Source organism: Sceloporus occidentalis, unplaced genomic scaffold, assembly GCF_023333645.1.
Source record: "Sceloporus occidentalis isolate IW3139 unplaced genomic scaffold, rSceOcc1.0.p SCAF_4, whole genome shotgun sequence".
Taxonomy (NCBI): domain Eukaryota; kingdom Metazoa; phylum Chordata; class Lepidosauria; order Squamata; family Phrynosomatidae; genus Sceloporus; species Sceloporus occidentalis.
Genome location: NW_028316984.1, coordinates 159,086,605 through 159,106,817, shown reverse-complemented (window position 1 = coordinate 159,106,817; position 20,213 = coordinate 159,086,605). Strand labels below are relative to the sequence as shown.

The 20,213-nt window shown below is 39.6% G+C and overlaps 1 protein-coding gene across 1 annotated transcript; it reads left to right on the top strand.

Moving 5' to 3' along the window:
- Positions 1-928: 928 nt before the first annotated feature.
- On the top strand, positions 929-14,764 carry EAPP (E2F associated phosphoprotein). Its single transcript, XM_089522095.1, has 6 exons — positions 929-1,042; positions 4,039-4,220; positions 6,332-6,427; positions 8,460-8,583; positions 10,950-11,066; positions 12,476-14,764. Exons 1-6 carry the CDS (start codon positions 969-971, stop codon positions 12,750-12,752), a joined length of 870 nt encoding a protein of 289 aa, XP_089378221.1. The 5' UTR covers positions 929-968; the 3' UTR covers positions 12,753-14,764.
- The last annotated feature ends 5,449 nt before the right edge of the window (positions 14,765-20,213 follow it).

Here is a 20,213-nt window from a genome sequence, read left to right as displayed (position 1 = left end):
AAGGAGCCCATAGAGCTTCAAAAGCTTGCAACAAGTATATTGTGCCTTTCGGTCGGCAGGTAAAGGTATCACTGATGGATTTTTGTTTGTTTGTAACAGATTACAGTCAGCCCCCTGTATGGACAGATTTTTTTTAATCCATGGATTCAACCATCCATGGCCTGAACATATATATATATATATATATATACACACAAAAAGCCAACCTTGACTTTGTTATTTTATATAAGGGACAACGTTGTACAGTATTTAATGGGACTTGGGCATCCACAGATTTTGGCATCCACAGGGAGTCCTGGAATCAAACTCCAGCAAATAACTAAGGGCCCACTGTATAGAGATCAACTGGTTTTGGGTTTTTTTACACATTTAAACCACCATTCTGCATCTTTATTTTACTTTGGCATTACTTTTGTTGTTACTTCTTCTTTGTTTCCCAGATTAGCTATTTTCCCCCATTCATTTTCATAAGTTGGCAGTGCCTTATTCCTCAGGTGCAGCAGTGTTAATTTTGTCCATTTGTGCTATTCCTATATTCATCTACATTCGGGATCCATCCGTTGATCTTTCTGTTTCTTAGCGTAAAACATTCTTTTTCTTTTTATCCAATAATAAATTAAAAAGTAAATCAATTTTTAAAAAATCCCAGAATGCAACAGGAGGCAGTCAGAGCAGATAAAAGTGGAACAGAAGCGCTATAAGAGGGCAGTGTGGAAGCCTAGTGTGAAGAAGCAGCAGCCAGTGCATTTGATGGAGAGGTGGGTTTGGGGTGTCACTGTGATTGAGTGAGGCGCAGGTCCTTCTGCGCAAACACTGCTCAATGGGGAATCATAACTAAGCCTTGCTCTGTAAGGGGGGCTTATTAGCAGGGAGGACCAACTCTTGGCGGAACCGGAAGCGAGGGAGGAGCATTTCCGGTAGCACAGGCGGAAGTGGTCTGGTTGTTTAGGAGGTGAAAAGGGGAGGCCATGAGCCGCCTCCAGGAGGAGGATGACCCTTATGTGGTCGAGGAGCCCAGCGACGAGGAGCCCGCCCTCAGCAGGTCTCTGCCTGGAGGGGGCTGGGGTTGTTATTGTTATTAGGATGCTTGATTTATATAGCGCTGTTGATTTGTTGTTGTTGTTGTTGTTGTTGTTGTTGTTGTGTGCCTTCAAGTCGCTTCAATTATGGCCACCCTAATTTGACCCTATGCTATCGTTTTCTTGACCCTGTCATTAGAGACCCTATTCTTCCCTTTGAGGCTGAGAGAGTGTGACAACATAAGTGTGTGTGTGTGTGTGTGTGTATATATATGTAATGTATATGAATAGACAGTGCTGCTGGAGCCAGCCAGGCGCAGTGGTTTGAGGGCTGGACTCTGACTCTGGAGCCCAGGGTTCGAATCCCCTCTCAGCCGTGAAAAGCCCCTGGGTGACCTTGGGCAAGTCACACACTCTCAGCCTTGGAGAATGGCAATGGCCAACCTCCCCTGAACAAGGCTTGCCAAGAACAACCCCAGGATAGGTTCGCTTCCGGGTCGCCATAAGCCAGAAATGACTTGAAGATACACAGCAACAACAACAACACACAATAGTCACAGAGTGTGGAGCCTCGCCTGTATGGCTTAATTTTGACCATGCCTTTGAAATCAGAGGCTAGGAGGAAGGAAAAGAAGATGGTACTTGGTTTTTTTCTTTTGGGGGGGGGGGTTGTTTTTGGTTGTCTGGTTTTTGTAAAGCTTGCCCTCCTTTTGTTCAGATATTAGTCTGTGCGTTTATCTTGTGAAACAGAAGAAGAATGCCCCTCCCTTGCTTCGTACTGTAATGTTCTGGGAGGATATGAATAAATCTGCCATAAGCGTTGTGTGCAGTTAAATGAGCAATGCTGACGTGCATCTGACTATAGGGTTATTCATGAACCTGTCAGACTTGGTCTGTATTAATGTGTTGTTGTTGTTGTGTGCCTCCAAGTTATTTTTACCAAAGGTGTGGCGTAGTGGTTTCAGTGTTGGGCTACAACTCCAGAGACCAGGGTTCAATTCCCAGCTTGGCCATTAAACCCACTGTGTGACCTTGGGCAAGTCATACTCTCTCAGCCTCTTGGGAAGGCAATGGCAAACTTCCTCTGAACAGATCTTCCAAATGATAGGTTTGCCTTAGGGCAGGGGTCCTCAAACTCCAGCCCTCCAGATGTTTTGGACTTCAGCTCCCAGAATCCCAGATCATTGGCCAAGCTGTCAGGGAGGGCATTATGAGGTAGGAAGGAAATTTGCATGTGTGTGGTGATTGGCTGAGGCTTCTGGGAGATGAAGTCCAAAACATCTGGAGGGCTGGAATTTGAGGACCCCTGCCTTAGGGTCTTCATAAGTCAGAAATGACTTGGAGAGACACAACAGCAACAAAGGCAAACCTATCATAAAGTTTTATTGGCAATTTTTTTCAGAGGGGGCTTGCCATTTGCCATTCTCTGAGGCTGAGAGAGTGTGACTTGGCCAAGGTCACCCAGTGAGTTTTTATGCTTGATCGGGGGTTTGAACCCTGGTCTTAAGAGTCGTAGTCCAACACTCAAACCACTACACCACCCTGGTTGTGTACATAGTGCGCGCATTCATATTTGTCCAGTGGCCTCCTACTGAACAGGATAACCAACCAACTTACATTTAGGCCACGAAACTAGTGGACTTGCCATTGTAGCCCCATACTAGCTATCAAGCAGTAAAGTATGCATCTGAGGCAACAGGAAGAAGATTGTGGGATTGTATACCATATTCTGGACCACATCAGGGCAGTCTCAATATAAGTCTTCAGGAGAGCTATTCAGTATAATCTTATTCCTAGGACCACTTTGTCTTTAGGCCCCTTTTCAAAAGACCTTTAGAAAAAGTTTTGGGGAGATAGCCCTGTATAGTCAGTCCTACTTGGCAGAATTCATCTAAACTAAAAATGGCTAGTGTATTTTCAACAGACGACTCTCAAAAAACGAGGCATCGTAGCTGCCTTTACTTTCCTAACAATCAAAAGGTTTAAGAGTTTAAGTCTCTGATGGATTGTGGCTTTTGAGTCTAATAGACAAACCATCTGCTTGTATTTCTTCTCTCTGCAAATGCCAGAACCACCTGTTATTTAATCTATGTTAGAAAAATATTGTATGAAGCATTGTGCAGAAAGCTGTTGATCAAATTCTTAAATATGCCTCTAGTTTTTTTAATTAGCCTAAATTAAGAAGCATTGAAGCCACTATTACAAAGAGCTAATGAAATCGAACTATGTGCACATTAGTAATGGGGTACAATTTTGAAATGTTACTTTTTTCAAATATACATCCAAGAATCTCTCGGGTAAAATGGCTAATGCTGGCTGGAGGATTCTGTGAATTGTAGTCCAGAAAGTAACTTTTACAAGCTCTACAAGCCATGGTCATTCAATCTTTTTTTAGTTGATTGCTTATCCTCCTTTATCACTATACATGTTTTTCTTCTAACTGCTCCTCACATCTCAGTTTTTTCTGTTCCATCCGTGTCCCTACAGTTTTGCTCTTCTTGATTTACTCTGGCTGCTGGATTCTTTGCAGGGTTCGTGTTATATTGTGCCTTTCTGTTTACATTGCATTCTATTCTGTAGTGTTTTTTTTTAATTAAAGGTAAAAGGTACTTTTTACTATTATTTGATTTATGTCCTACCTTTCCACAAAACCGCAATTAAAACAAAATTTTGACTAAAAATATAATATAAAAACAAATTCAAGTAAATTATAAACACAGTAGTGAAAGACAATACCAGCACCCAGCCAATTAAACCCCATTCAGCAGCAAATAAACCTTCCTGCCAAAAATCTGTAATAATAATAATAATAATAATAATAATAATAATAAGTCCATGCTTGCTGGAAGAAGGACAGTAGGGAGAAAGCCTGCCTAATCTTCTAAGAGAATTTCTTTAAAGAAGACATTCTTGGTATCTGCTTCTAAGTTCTGAAACTTTAAATGTTCTTGTTTTGCCAGTGATAGGGGTACTACATGCATTCTGGAATAACTGTCTTTAATATTTCACTATCTTTTAGCTCTGAAGATGAAGTGGATGTGCTCTTACATGGCACCCCTGAACAGAAGCGTAAACTTATCCGGGAGTGTCTCACTGGAGAAAGTGAATCTTCTAGTGATGATGAATTCCAAAAGGAAATGGAAGCTGAACTAGCCTGCACCATGAAGAACATGGAGGGCAAGTGGAAGTCACAACTTACTGGTAACTATCAGATTGGCAGGAAATATTTGTTCAGTCACTGACAACTCTCTCCCTCTGAACATTTTGCTGGACTATGCCAATGTTGTGCTACTTCCTCCATTTCAAAAAAATATTTCTTTCAAGATCTTATGCAGAAAGCAACACCTTGAGACTCCTGGGCAAAATCCTGCCCCATATGAAATAGTTTGGGATGTGAAGAGAGTGAAAAGCTCCAGTAGTGATATTATGGGAGGAAAGTATAACTGTTCAGCAAAAGAGTTTGCTGACCAGTGCCTTGAAAGCATTGTATGTGTTCATTTAATTCTTCTTTTCCATCATTAAGTTTACAGACAATAATTAATGAGCATTGACATTTTGAATCTTCTTTCATTTATATCTTTCTTACATGGGAATTTGCAAACTAGTTTGTTCCTTAACACAGATGCTTTCATACAATAAATTCAGAGATCATATAGGTGATATGTTTACTACTGTCTATCTTTGTCAGACAAAATAATTTTATTCACACTGCTATGTTTAAAACTATGTTTTTAAAGCAACAAAAGGGTTCCATACAGGCAGTACTGATTTGTGAAACTAGAAGTCCATTTTGACATATCCTATAGTAAGCATGTCTGAGGTGGTTAATAGACTGATCCTAATAGGTTACATGGGCCTCCAGTTGCTATTCAGAATTATTATGGGTGCAGGCTCTTTCTAGTTAATAGCTAGAAATATTTACACACCAAATTAAAATACAGCAGCGGTTACTTGACTTAGTATCATTCTTTTTATATCTATATTACAGTCCTCCCTCCATTCTTTCAGGTTTTGAACCTGCATCCCTTGCTTTGTGTGAGGGACCAACGGAGGGGGAAATAATAGGGTGTGCTCCTGAGGCGTGCATGCTCCCGCAGCTGCGCACCTATATTCGAGCCAATGGGGCTTGAATATATGCAAAACTCCGTTTTTTTTTGGGGGGGGGGGAATCTGGAACAGATACCTGCAAAAACAGAGGGTCGGTTGTATTATATTTGGGTTAAGTAGTGTACTTGGCTTTTTTTTCTCCTGGTTTCTGATAGGAGGTACCCTCCTCCCAGCTTGGACATTTCAGGGGAAAAACCTGAAAATTGCTATTGGGTCATAATCTAATATGGGATGGGCAGTTGCAGGTTTTCTTAGGTTGAAACTCAGTGTAGCCATTGTTAGAGGCTGCTGGGAGTTGCAGTCCAGCAACATCTGGATATTGCCTAGTCCTGGCCAAACAGATTTGTTCACCTTATTTGCAGCAATGTGCTTAGCACTTGAATATTATTGGTACTGAGAAATTTTATAGAAACTACAGGTATATGGAATGATTAAATCTCTAGAATATTATGGGGCTTTTTTCATTTTGACTGAGGATTAGAAACATTTAATATGGTAGAGTGGGAATCAGTGTGATGTGTTGGCTAGGGCACTGAGCTGTGATATACAGGTCTGAGTCTCCCTTATCAAGAATTTCAAAATCCAGAATCCTCCAAAATTGTTCACATGGTTGGCTGAGATAGTGACACATTTGCTTTCGGGTGAGGGTACCCAAACTTTGTTTCCTGCACCAAATTATTAAAAATATTATGTATCAATTTACCTACAGGCTATGTGTTTAAGTTGTATCCAAAACAAATGAATTTCATGTTTAGATTTGGGTCCGTCTTCAAGATATCTTAATGTGTATATGCAAATATTAAAAAAATCTGAAAAAATCCAAAACACACTGGCCCCAAGCATTTAGGATAAAGGAAACTCAGCTTGTAGGAAGGAGAGAATTAAAATTGCTAACTCCTAAGTAAAGTGGTCTGGCAACACTAGGCTAAAATACGTTTGTAAGACTGCAGTATGGCAGGGGGGGTTTCCTTTAGGCAGACTGCAGATGCACACCTCCCTACCTTTTCTCACAGAGTTCTTGGTAAGCCGAGCAACTATGCTGAGCTCGTTTTGAATCATACCAGGAACAAAATAATTCAGCCGAGTCAAAAGAGAATCACAACATGGAAATAATTACAGAGTATTGCAGTAGTTTTAGATAACATATGTCTGAGAAACTGTTTAGATCTCTACTTCTGTTGCATGACTGACATATTTTGGAACAGATGGTACTACAAGCGCTGGCCAGTCTGGAACTTCTACTACAAAGTACTATGATGACATCTATTTTGATTCTGATTCGGAGGATGAAGACAAAGTAGGTAAATAACTAGCAATGATTCTGATATTGCTCCTTTTCCCTACTTAAAAATTTACAACCAGAAATATTGGTATAATGTGTTTGTCCACAGAAATATAACCATGAGTGAGCTGAATCTTAAATTATATTCATTTGGAGTGTTTATTTTATTTATTTATTTTTTATTTATTTAGGTGTTTATATCCCGCCCTTCAGCCCTAATGGCTCTCAGGGCAGCTTACAATTATTATTTTTAATCAGACAGTTCCCTGCCCTCAGGCTTACAATCTAAAAGACACGACACAAAAGGAGAAGGGAATGGTGGAGGGAAAGGAGATGAGGTCCAGTTGTTCTTCTCTCCCTCTGAGGCCTGGACCAAGGCAGATGGATTGGAGGGAGGGCTTTTCCTTCTTCCAGGCTAGCCCTGATGGAGCTGGACCTGCCTGGCGAACTCCCTCTCCCCCTTTACTAAGGCCTGGAGAAGATGAGCAGGAAGGAGTGGCTTGAGATTGCTCTGGCCACAAACAGGCCAGAACTGTGACGACCACACAGCCTGCTCCCAAAGTGGGTCATCAGGAGCTGGATTGTCCTGGCTCCTTTTTGCTCCGGTCCAAAGGACCGGAGCACAATGCTAGAGTAGCTGCAAGCCACTTTGGTAGGCGTATGTCATATAAACTCCATGCCCCCAAAGTGGCCAGAAGCCACTTATTTTGGCCCATCTGTTCTGGGCCTAAGATATAGGAATAAAATGAACATCATGATTATATTCTGATTTAATCACTCCCTTGTAAAGAAATATTTTGCATAAATAAAGGTAGTCTTCCCGCTGGTAAGCAGATTCAATTTGAAAAAATGCTGTTTAGGGTGAAGATAGTTGCCCTTGTGACTCAGATGACTAAACATTTTCATAATTCTAGAAAAATTTTAATACTTGGTTATTAACTTAGAATATGAATAAACCTTTCAACCTTACATGTAAGCTAGCTTTTTCTTTAAAGCAAACCATGTTACGATGTGCTTTACGGTGTTATTAAAAAAAAGAAAAAGGAAATGAACTTTTGGTTACTTCTAGTTTTTTTTTTAAATGTCTAAAACCATTTTTAGGGGGTATAGCCTACATTGGGTCCTAGAGGGAGTGAAATTTGCTCCCTAGACCTGCTGAAGTTGCCCATCCCAGTCTACAGCGTCATGAGAAATGATGTATCAGAGGAGCTAGTTGAGAAAGTATGGTGGTGGAAGTGTATACTATTTAGAGAAGTACATGAGAAGTACAACTCTAGATCTGATCGGCTAATACTTCACAGTATTTTTGAAACTGATCAGTGTCATTTGATTAGATAGGCCATTCCCCTTAGTGTGGTGAGTGCCAATGTCGTGTAGTGGTTTAGTTTTGAACTAGGAGACTCTAGAAGATTAGGTTTCGAATTCCTGCTCAGCCACTGGGCCAGACACAGAGGAAGGCAGTGGCAAATCCCCTCTGAATAAGTCATGCCAAGAAAATCTGTCATAGGGTCATCATAAATTGGAAATGACTTGAAGGCAAATAACAGCAACTGAGGAAGTAGGCTCAAATCTACCAAAGCTCATGCTACCGAATTCTTTCTTGCTATAAGATTACTTTGCATACTGATTTGCCAGACCAACACTGCTATATCTTTGAATTGTAATGGGCTAGTAACTTTCATGGACTTAAAGATAAATTTGGTTTTAAACTGTGGTTTAAATTCTGAGAATTCATACAGGTCTCTAATAGCTGGTTCCCTCTCAGGATTGTGAGAAAATGTCATATGGAATCAAGAATTATTATTCATAACATGCTCTGCAGCTACAGCTATGGTTTATGAGTAATGCTATGCTTCTTGAGAAGCATGATGAATTAGCATTTGTATAGCTTAGGCTGCATTCATTCTTCTTACGAATCACTTGAACATTTTTGGAGGGATACCTGGAGAGGTGAAAAGGAACCTTCATATTTTAAGGGTTTGCAGTTCTTTCTACAAGAGCTTCTGTTCTTCAGAGTACCTGTTTTGACTGCATATGTATAAATTTGACAGCTACGCCAGATGCCAGGAAGAAAAAGAAACACCAACAGCGTCGTATTCCAACTAATGATGAGCTGTTCTATGATCCCGAAGAAGACAATAGAGACCAGGAATGGGTTGACAGGAAGAGGAGAGGGTAAGAAGGCTGAGTAATTTTGAATTGTGGGCATAGCCTGAACTGGTATACAGTGGGGCGTTAATGTGTGCATGTCGTGCCTGTCATTGAAATCAGTGGGACTTGAGGTCCTGTGGTTTTCTTTAGCTGTATAAGTTGCTTAAATTTCTTGTCACTACAGTAGGCTCATGGCTACAGTCAGGGTGTGCCTTGGTAAGGGATGCCTTGTGGTCTAGTTGTAACATGCTTTTTAAGTGGACATATTCACTTGGCCTTTGCCCATTATTCTGCTCATGATGGATGGAAAAAAACAGGTATTTGATCATTTATTTGACTAAATCTTTCTTGCAGTTCACGATACTGTTTTTAAAAGTGCTGAAATAGATGCACATCACCCTTTCCCCAGCATTTTGTTTTAAAAGAAGGCATATTATATTTAGGAAAGGGAGGTAAGTCATTCACTGAGATGAGCATGAGTAGAGGGGTGTTGTTGTGGAGACGATTTAAATACTGTGAGTTTTCTGTAGTGGGAGGATCCCAATGTATACAGTTGGGTTGTTGAAAAAGGGCATGAACACTTCAACATGTTCACAGTCATGCTTGTTTACTAATGGTCTAATGAGGCTTTTGTGACCATATTGTAGAACCTTCTGTTATTTTCACAGCATTATGTCACTGCACATCAAGGGAACATCCCATTTTGTGCTTCCTATATTTTGCTATTTGTTACCCTAACCTAATGCCTCAGCCTTCATTCATCTTTGATCTTGGTTTTATTAATCTGTTTTAGATCAAATTATGATAGAACTATACATCTCTCTGATTTTACTATATTATTATTTATTAGAACACTTTCCCATCCTTTATCATAGGATCTCGGGGCAGCATACAATACAGTATAGATCTGTGTCTACCCATGCCTTGTTGGCATCTCTATCTTAAGATGATGTGAAATTACTATCACTGAAATTATTTTAGTAATCATTCAAATTATATTGTGATAAAATCCTACTGAAGCCTGTGATGGGAAGATATTATGAAGAATCATATTGAATGCAAGGGACTTTTCCCCATGGCTCCGTGATGTATTGACATTGGTTTTCTCCATGGCCAGAGAAGGTTGGGTTGTGAAGTAATATACGGTAGTTTAACACTCCCTGTGTAGATATGACCCATATCAGCATCTTCATTGTGGCTTCTCTACATACTGTTATTATTTTATGTTTTTATTTATATCCCAACTTTTCCACAATCTAGGCTTAAAGGCAGCTTAAGTGAAAGTTAAAACAGTGAAAGATAAAGTTTGTATCATACAAAGGTTAAAAGTATAATTACTCTTATCAATAGAATTAAAAATAATTAAAAGCATGACCATTTAAGAAAAAAGAACAAGTCCACACAGTATAACACATTATGAAAAGCCCTTTCCCCCTGAACAATCAGCCCTCATAAGCCTTCTGTAACAAAAAAGTGTTCATCTGCCTGTGGAAGGACAACAAAAAGGGTGTCAGCCTAGTCTCTTTAGGAAGGGAATTCCAGGGTCTGGGGTACAGCCACTGAGAATGCCATCTCCTGTGATTTGCAGAGATGTACTATCTGTGAAAATGGAGGGAGAAGAGAGAAGGCACTCCCCAGAAGATCTCAAAACACAGGCAGGCTCAAATGGGAGTATATGGTCTTTCTGGACCTGAGCCATTGGTCATAACCAATTTTATTGGTCATAACCAATGTTTTGGATTGTGCCCGGAAACAGACTGGCAGCAAATGGAGTTATTGCAACAAAGACATTGCATGCTTCCTGTAGGTCCCAGTTAACAGTCTGTCTGCAGCTGTTTGGACCAGTTGACATTTCTGAAAACTGTTCTAAGGCAATGCTGTGTAGAACATGTTACAGTAGTCCTAACTGGACTGGATGGCCCTTGTGGTCCCTTCCAGCTCTATGAATCTAAGGCATGGTCATACGTGATGTCTCTAGAAATGGATGCAGCTGGCAAACTAGCCTTAACTGCAAATGCATTCCTTACCTCTGGTGAAACTTGAGCTTCCAGGTTCTTGGAGGAAGTCGTTCCCACACTGTGGCTTCATTGTACTACTGTGTCCATGTGTGTCAATTTTATAATATATGCTGAAATAAAAGAAATATGGCTAAAACAAAAGAAAGTGGAATGTTTGTTAAACTCCTGGTTGCAAGGACAGTATGATGTGGGGAAAATAATGGCAGGCTTTTAATCTTGGTGTGTTAAAACAGCCTTTTAATTGGATGCTTATGAATGAGATTGTGCCATGATCATGGCTATCATGCTTATGTTGCTCATTTTGTGTACACACAAACATTTCAGTAAAAATGTCTATCCAGCTTTCCCTGACCTGTCTTCTACCTTTTGTAGGTATCACAATATAAGAAGTACACAACATCAGCAAGTCAGACCTCCTGCCATTCCCAACAGTGATGCTGTCTTGAACTGTCCAGCTTGCATGACGACATTGTGCCTTGATTGTCAGAGGTAATTATGTGAGCATTAAGCAATCTCCATTAAGTGTTCGGTACTGACAGATGATAGAAGCCGGTGCTTATTCACACAGTCACACTATAATTTGAATTTTGTTTTTCATAGATTTCTACTTCATGAATCAGGGCATTAGTCATACAGTAAAAGAAGCAATTTTATCACTGTGTGTGTAAGACTGGGAAGAAAGCTTATCAGTTCAGAATTTAAGGATGTTACTTTTTTGAACTACTAGAATCACCCAGTCAGCATGTAGTAAAAGAAAATAACTTGTCTAAGCTCTGTTCAGTTCTTGCTGCAAATAGTGAAGTGGAAAAGGAGAGAGGATTTCTCCCTTTGGAAATATATTATTATGTACTGTATTTGATCCTGCTTTTCAGATGATTAGTAGCTGTCAAAGCAGCTCACATAATTTTTTTTAAAGGGACAGAATATTTAATTACCAGCACTTAAAAAAGACATTCATGAGGAGAGGGAAGAATGAGATCAGTTCTGCAGGATCAGAAGAAAGTGCTGAGCTATATGCAAGCAGGCTCACTGGCAGATTTTTTTTCCTTCCGTAACAATTAACAGTACTGTAAAGCAGTACTTTGTAAGCTATGTAATGTGGGGGACCAGCAGGGTTTTTCCCTTTATGTGTCAGGGCTTGGCACAATTTGACAACAACTGTTTCTTTCTTTGCTGGAAACTTACTATGGACTGGTCGCCAGTAACTTATAGACTCACACTGGTCAATGGAGCAGCACTGAATTGCAATCCTATAAAGTTATACTTGCTTTATACCCCATGAGGAGCATTTTTTCATTCTTTGGTGGAGTTCTGGCCAATTAATTCTGGACATCAACTGATTTTGATGGGTTTTTTTTTTGGGGGGGGGGGATGGGATCAGGAAAAGTGGACAGAAAATACCATTCCAGGTGGAATTTGGGGACAGTTTTTCTCCTGAAAAAAATAAATCAAGGGGAGGAGTCAGAGGGGTACAGGAAGGGGTTGGGGAATTTTATACAGAATATATTTAATAATTTTGTATATGCTGAACCATCAGAAAGCAAAGGTCACTATCTTAACCATGAAAAAAGTCACCCATGAAAAAAGTTTGATTTTGGATTATTTTGGATTTTAGAATTCCAGATAAGAGAGAGAAAGGCTGTAATGTGGCATGATCTTTCATTGGTCTTGGCTTACTTCATCAGATACAATACCAAGCCGACAAAAGGCCAAGTCAAATAAGCCAACTAGTCTGTAATATGTTACAGTACAGCTTTTTTCCACCTGGCTATGGAATTGAGAGAGGCCTCTTCTTTGTGTTTTCTTCATCTTGTGGAAGCATGACTTGAACTGTTACCAGTTTTGAAGTGCTTTGTCAACCACAGATCACTGCATTTCTTTTCCCCTGCTCTTTTTAGGCATGAATCATACAGAACTCAGTACAGAGCAATGTTTGTGATGAATTGCACTGTTATCAAAGAAGAGATTTTGAAGTACAAAGGTCCATTGAACAAGAAGACAAAGAGAGGGCACAAGAAAATTAAACAGAGCACTGAATCCATTGCTGGCCCAGAAAAACAGGAAGAGGAGGAGATATATCATCCAGTAAAATGTACTGAATGTTCAACAGAGGTGGCGGTTTTAGATAAAGATGAAGTCTTTCATTTTTTCAATGTTCTAGCAAGCCATTGCTAAGACAAAACATTACGTTTGTATTAAAGATCCAAAACAGAGAGTTGTCCTATTTGTTTTAAGTTACCTTTTGTGTCATTTGTTGAAAGTCACTTAACTAATCCGATGTGAAAATTTTGTCCTTGCCTCTCTGTTAGTAAACAAAGTGAACTTCAGTTTTTTTGTTCATAATTGTTTTTCCCCCACATCGTTGTTTATATGTAACTTTTCTTCTATTAAGTAGCATTTAAAATACTTCAAGGTAGAGCAAGTTTATGTCAAGATTTCATAGTGTATAGTGGCTGGCTGTCATAAGCTGGACAGTGGCATCATTAAGTTGTTCAAGACTCATGTGTTTGATTTTGTCCTCTTTGTTATTTTGAAAACCCAGTGTACTTGTATCTTGTGATGCACACATCTTATATTAAGACTTTCCTTCATCATTTAAAATAAAAAAATTGCTATAGTCTGCCAGAGCACCTTCTTGATATCTATATAGCAAACAAAAATCAAGCCACAGAGAAACATTTTTGGTTTCTCTCTTTAGACTTTATGTAAACTCCAGATGCTTGAAACTGTTCTAAAAACTATGTATCGAGGATGTGATTTAAACACACTTCTGGTAAGTGAAAAGAAATCAATAACTTTATAAAATGCCACATAGTTGTTTGGATTTATTGTTCCAATATCTGTCATATGACATATGATTTTTCCCCCAATAGCCTATATTTTGAATTTTTTCATTTATTCAAAATGTTGCCACATCCTCTAGATTATGAGGAACGATTTCACCATATTTTAGGCTGGGGAGTATTTCAACATTGGTAATAATTTTCAGTCATCTCCTATTTCTGAAAAAGGACTGTCTTGGGCCAGAAGAGCTTAGGAACAAACAGAAACATGGTAAAATTGCTTCCATATACCCTAGAGTGTGTATGAAGGCATTCTCAGTAAAATAAAATAAAATAAAATAAAATAAAATAAAATAAATAAGAAAGAAATTAAGTGGTGTGGCCCTCTAAAGTTCAGTGAGGGATATGAGTGTATAAACCCTGGCCTCTGGTCATTACGTGCCATGCATTACAGAGAATCAATTGATGCAGAAAAATGGTGGACATGCAGAATTCTTAGAGGTTCTTAGCCTGTACTCACCAAAAATGTTTTCAGAATAACTATGCTATGGCTGAAAGTAGGAAAACAAAGATAGTTGTTTTCTAAAGTGTATATGCAACAAAATATGTAGGTTTACATTAGCTAATAAAGTGAAACTACCAATTCAAATAAGTATCCTATTTATGTTTCAAAATACCTTAATCTGATTAAGTTCCCATCATTTTATGAAGAGAACAGCTGCTGAATTTTTGACTGCCCATATGCAGTGGGCTCTTGGTAACCACTAGCGGTTGGTTCCAGGACCCCCTGTGGATGCTCAAGTCCCATAATATACAATGGTGTGGTAAAGTGGTGTTCCCTTATATAAAAAAGCAAAATCAAGGTTTGCTTTTTGGATTGTTAATTCCCCCACCCCCCCCCCAAAAAAAGGCTGTGTATAGTTGAATCCATGGAGAAAGAATCCATGGAGACAGAGGGCTGACTATATGGTCCATCTTTTGAAACTCATCAAGGCTCCAGACTACTTGCCTAATTTACAAGACTTTGCTATCTTTCTTGTTTCTTTAAAGAACACATTTAATGAATGCATTAATATGTCAAATATTCATGTCAGAATGGCACAAGAATTGCATTAATACATAAGATAGAAATCCTGATCTCATCTTACTTTCTAGTATTTTAAAGTCAAGATTTCTGAGCTCCCCTACACATACCCCACACACAAAGGTTAAATTTGAATATGCTAAAATACATTCCTTTTGATCACAGAATGAATGCAGTCAAATAACTATAACAATAATTTGGTTGTATTAAAGTCCTGCTGTTATGATTTACTCTTTATTGCAGGTACAGGAACTTGTTCAACTAGATTTAAAATTAGCTTGTATGTGAATGATATTGCTAATAAACATTGCTAATAAACACCCACATCTTTCCCAGCATTTTGCCTATCTGTATCAGATTTTGGAAGTGTGTGCATGTACTCACACGTTCAGGTCACCTGTCAACGTATGAAAATATTGTGGTGCCTTCAAGTTGTTTCCAACATACCCAACCCTAAGGTGAACCTATTGTGGGGATTTCTGGGAGCAATATGTGACTCATCCAAGGTAATACAGTGGGTTTACTTGGCCAAGCGGGGAATTGGACCTTAGTGTCCAGAATAGTAGTCCAGTGCTCAAACCAATATAGCATAATGCTAATGTAATAGAAATGTACCAGGATATGAATACACTGGAAAAAATGGAACATGTGTGACTTAATATTCAAACTGCAAAATATGGACTCAAGTGGATAGACAAGCCAATGAAATACTTAAGTTTTTTATCCCTAAATATTATGGTGGACTTAAAGTACCTAATTTCATATAATAACATTATGCAATAAATTTAAAGGTGGTAGCAGAATGACTCGGTGTATATCCCAGTACACCAGTATGCAAGTGAGCAAAAGTGCATCGGTTCTGTTTGCAGTGCTGTCCTGGAATATCAAGAAATTTAAAGTTTTGCAGGTGTTAGCCAATTATAGTTCATGTGATACTGCCATAATTTTTCTCCCCTTTAAAGACTACCCCCAATTTTCTTTCTTTTTCTCATTTTAATTACATTTGATTTGCAGTGTCAGTTTCATGAGCCCATGGAATCTCAAATTGTATCAGACAATATAGGTGTGTACAAGTGATGACATACCAGATTTTTAGATCATATTAGGTACAATTTAGATCCCTCTTTGGCCACAATATAATCAAGTGCTTTCATTTCTCAGTCCTCCTCCGAGTTCTGCTCTAACTGCTTTTGGGTAATTAATTTAGGAACAGAAGATGTGAGAATGCTTATCACAGATGTATCTGTTAATTGTAGAAAGGGATGAAGATAATGGTTTCAAAATTAGACAAAAGAAAACAATGGGCCAACCTACTACATTATAGATGTAGAAGTCTCTTACAAGCTCCAGCATGTTCACCCTACTTAAGATAAAACAAAGACAATATAAAATGCTGTATCAATAATATCTAACACCGATTAAGCCACTGTTTTAGATGAACAGATATCTGAAAGTGCTTGTTAGTGATATGAAGACAAGGATAAAGTGATTCAGTTTACTAAATGTAAGGCTCATTTTCATAAATGCTCTCACTGCTGTTGTGCTCAGTATGTGCATACCAACTGCTCAACATTGGAAATACAGAGCCACTCAGTTTACAGCGCTTTACAAATATGTTTGCAAATTTAATTAACTGGTAAGATTCATGTATCAGCCACAGATATCCAAGGGTTTAAATCTTGGAGAGGACATTGAGCTCCCCTAGTATAAGCTGCAGAATACATGTGCGTAGACTGACAATGTAGGCATTCTGTGGCTTTGTCACTCAAGCAGTTGTAAACAATGGCTGACTTCTTGTTAACATGTCAGATTTATGCCATCATATCTCACTGTTTTAGTGGTTTCAGAAGTCAGAATTCTGTTTCAACCATACAACAACCAATATTCCTCCCAACCCACCTTAGGAGTGCAGTGCCCCTGACATGGCCGTTTCTGTGTAGTTGGAAAACATCACCAGATATGCATCCAGCATTTTATGAGTATCTGGATGTACTTCAAGGAAATCATCCTCAGGAATCTCCCAAGGATCTTTGGAGGTCCCTGTGGATATCTGTTGCAGCACATGCAGCTATGCTACAGGAAGACAGCAAGACAGCTCATTGCTGTTTCCCCTGTTCTCTGACACCATGGAAATGGCGATATTGCTTGTAAGTTGGGTTTTTGGGAGATAGCAATGGAAAATGTAGCTATGGAGATGTAGCTATGTGATATATGCATATCTCCTGAGGTAAGGCCCCAGCCAATGTCTTCCAAATTTCAGATTTTCTTTGGTTTTTTTTCCAGACAAAAGACAGTAGAGAGAAAAAAGTCCCCCCCCCCCAAAAAAAAACCCTTGCTTTTTGTCACTGCAACACTTTCCGCTCCAGCTAGTGTAATGCTTTTGGACAAATAATGTCCCATGCCATTTTTCAGTGAACACGATGTCAAGAAACAGAAGTGAGATACTCTGGTTGTCAGCAGATTGGCCCCAGTCAGGTTCAGGAAATACAAGAAGTACATGTTATGAACTTTCACTAACTAAACACTATTTTCTAACCTCACTGCTTGGAGTTAGAAAACCAAACCAAATCTAAGTTTTATTTAATCCTTGTACCTGAGGGTTAACCAAGCCTGTTATGTTTTCCTTGCCTATTCCATCACTAGACCTCTTTCTAGTGGTTTTGAAGAAGGGGTCTTTTTATATTATGGCACTTCAATTATGAATGTTTCTCACCAGAACCTAAGTTAGATGACTACGGAGAATCTACATAAATTCAGCGTAGACAATGAAGAAACAGAAACAGTAAAAGAATTCTCATACCTGGGATCAATCATTGATAGGAACGGGGATTGCAGTCAGGAAATCAGAAGAAGATTAAGAATGCAGAGGGCAGCTATACAAGAACTAAAAAAGATCCTAAAATGCAAAGATATACAACTGAGCACAAAAGTTAGAATCATACAAGCCATTCTATTCCCTGTTAACATGTATGGATTTGAGAACTGGACAGTTAAGAAAGAAAGAAAAATCAACTCATTTGAGATGTGGTGCTAGAGAAGAGTGCTGAGGAAACAGTGGACAGTCAAAGACAAATAAGTGGATCTTACAGCAGATGAAGCCCAGATGACAAAACTAAGGCTGTAGTATTTTGGACACATAATGAGATGGCACGACTCACTGGTAAATACAATGATGCTAGGTAAAGTGGAGGGAAGTAGAACGAGAGGAATACCGTGTGCTAGACGGATGGACTCTATTAAGGTCCAGAGAACAGGACCCGGAACAATGGATGCAAGGTCCAGGAAAAGAGATCCCACCTCAACAGTAGGAGGAACTTCCTGACAGTAAGGGCTGTTTGACAGTGGAACAAACTCCCTCAATAGAGAGTGGTAGAGTCTCCTTCTTTGGAGGTCTTTAAACAGAGGTTTGATGGCCATCTGTTGGGGATGCTTTGATTGAGAGTTCCTGCATGGCAGAATGGGGTTGGACTGGATGGCCCTTGCAGTCTCTTCAAACTCTACGATTCTGATTCTATAAGGTGGTCGCAGGTATGACTTTGCAGGAATTAAGTAGAGCAGTGGAGGACAGAAAGTCTTGGAGATGTCTCATCCACAGGGTCTCCATGGGTTGAGATCAACTTGAGGACAACAACAAACTTGATATATTTGTTTCGAATAACCAGGAGTGTTGTGCCAAGATGTTGGAGAGGATGTATGAGATCTGGGCTCATATATACATGTAGTTTGCATGAAGGTCAGGCACTTCTGGTTTACAGTTTTATACCAAATATCAATGATTACTCAACATGCAGTACATTTTTCCCCTGCCCTCCTCTTGTTGCCTCTTTACATTAACAACAACAGCCAAGTAAAGCCAAGTATAGAAGTTTTTTGTGGGTTTTTCGGGTTATGTGGCCATGTTCTAGAAGAGTTTCTTCCTGACGTTTTGCCAGCATCTGTGGCTGGCATCTTCAGAGAATGCTTTGCCGGGAAAAAGTTGGGTGTATATATACTGTGTGAGCCTGGAAATGCAGGAGTGATTTGCATGTGTATTGTTCTGTGCTGATGGCTGGCCTCAGGCTGGGAGGCTAATGCAAAAGAGGATTAATGTTTGCTAATTGGTGATCATTATCTGCTGGGAAAGCCCCTGACTCTGATTGGTTTCCCATTTGCATTTGCTGAGTCCTTATGTTGCTATTCTTCAGGACTGGTTGCCAAATTTTGTTCACTTTAAGGGTTTCTTCTTTCCAGTTGAATTTATCCAGATGTTTGTGGATTTCAATGGCTTCTCTGTGCATCCTGACATGGGAGTGGTTGGCATGGTCCAGAATTTCAGTGTTTTCAAACAGTATTTTATGCCCAGGATGGTTTTTGGCATGTTCTGCTACTGCTGATTTTTCTGGCTGGCCCAGTCTGCCATGTCTCTCGTGTTCCTTGATTCTTGCTTGCACACTGCGTTTGTGGTCCCTATGTAGACTTGTCTTCAGCTGCATGGTATGCGGTAAACTCCTGCGGCTGTGAGAGGGTCTCTCTCGTCCTTGGCTAAGCGAAGCATTTGCTGGATTTTCTTCATCGGTTTGTAAACCATTTGCAGGTTGTGCTTCCTCACCACTTTGCCTATTCTGTCTGTGACTCCTTTGATTTATGGTAAAAATACCTTCCCTTCGGGTGGCTGCTTGTCTTCACTTCTCTGGCTTTTCCTGGGCCTGGCAGCCCTTCTGATGCCTATCCTGGGCTGTCAATCTTCTGAAGTATAGAAGACTGACAGCCCAGGATAGAACTGGCCAAAAGTTGGAAGGCAAGAAATCTAAAAATAGATAATTTATGGTTGAGGATATGGAAAACCTGGCTGCTAGAAAAACTCACCTACTCTATAAAAGCTTGTCATGGACTTAAGAAAGAGAAAGTATTATACAAAGACTGGTAATTTTTTTAATTGGATACGTTAACCATCGATCCCAGTGGCTGCTACTCCCACATTAGCCAGACACACCGTGTTTGATCTCCTCCTCCTTTGCACCTGATGGAAACCTGCAAAAGTCATTGAGCAACATGAAGCGCACTTAAAGAACGAGGTTAGGATTGACAAAGGCGCTTCATTAGACAATAAACCAGGTTTTGTTGCCTATGTTGCAATTCTGATCATGGAAGCTAAGCAGGGACAGCCCTGGCTTGCCCTTGGATGGGAAACCGCCCAAGAATGTCAAGTGATGCACTCTGTATTTCGGAGAAAGGAAGCGGCAAAACCACGTTCTGGGTATTCCTTATAATCCTAGAAACGCAGGATGACCAGATGCCACGACTGCAGAGGAGGACAGGGCACCACAAAATGTAGGACATCATCATGGAAAAATGCAGGACATTAGCAAATAAGAGCTAAAACTCTTGTATTATTATTATTATTATATACTATACAAAAAGAGTACACTAAAGCAGACTTGAATTATTACAATATCAAAACAAATTATGTGTTAAAAGAACAAAACACAGTCAAAAATTGTATTTTTGGCAGAGAGGCGGAGGAAAAAATCAAGACATCATCATCATCATCATCATCATTATCATTATTATTATTATTAAAAATGGTAAAATGTTAAGATTTAGCTAAAAATGTAGCCCATCCTTTAAATATAAATTCATGCTTTTTAGTCCCTCTCAAAATGGAGGAGATCGAAAAGGAAAAGGCCGCGCGTGACGTCATCGGCGCCCGTTGAAGGGAGGGGCGTGGCCTGGCCGGCCGGAGCCAATCCGCGAAGAGGCCACGCCTCCTCTTCACCACCAGCTTCGCCG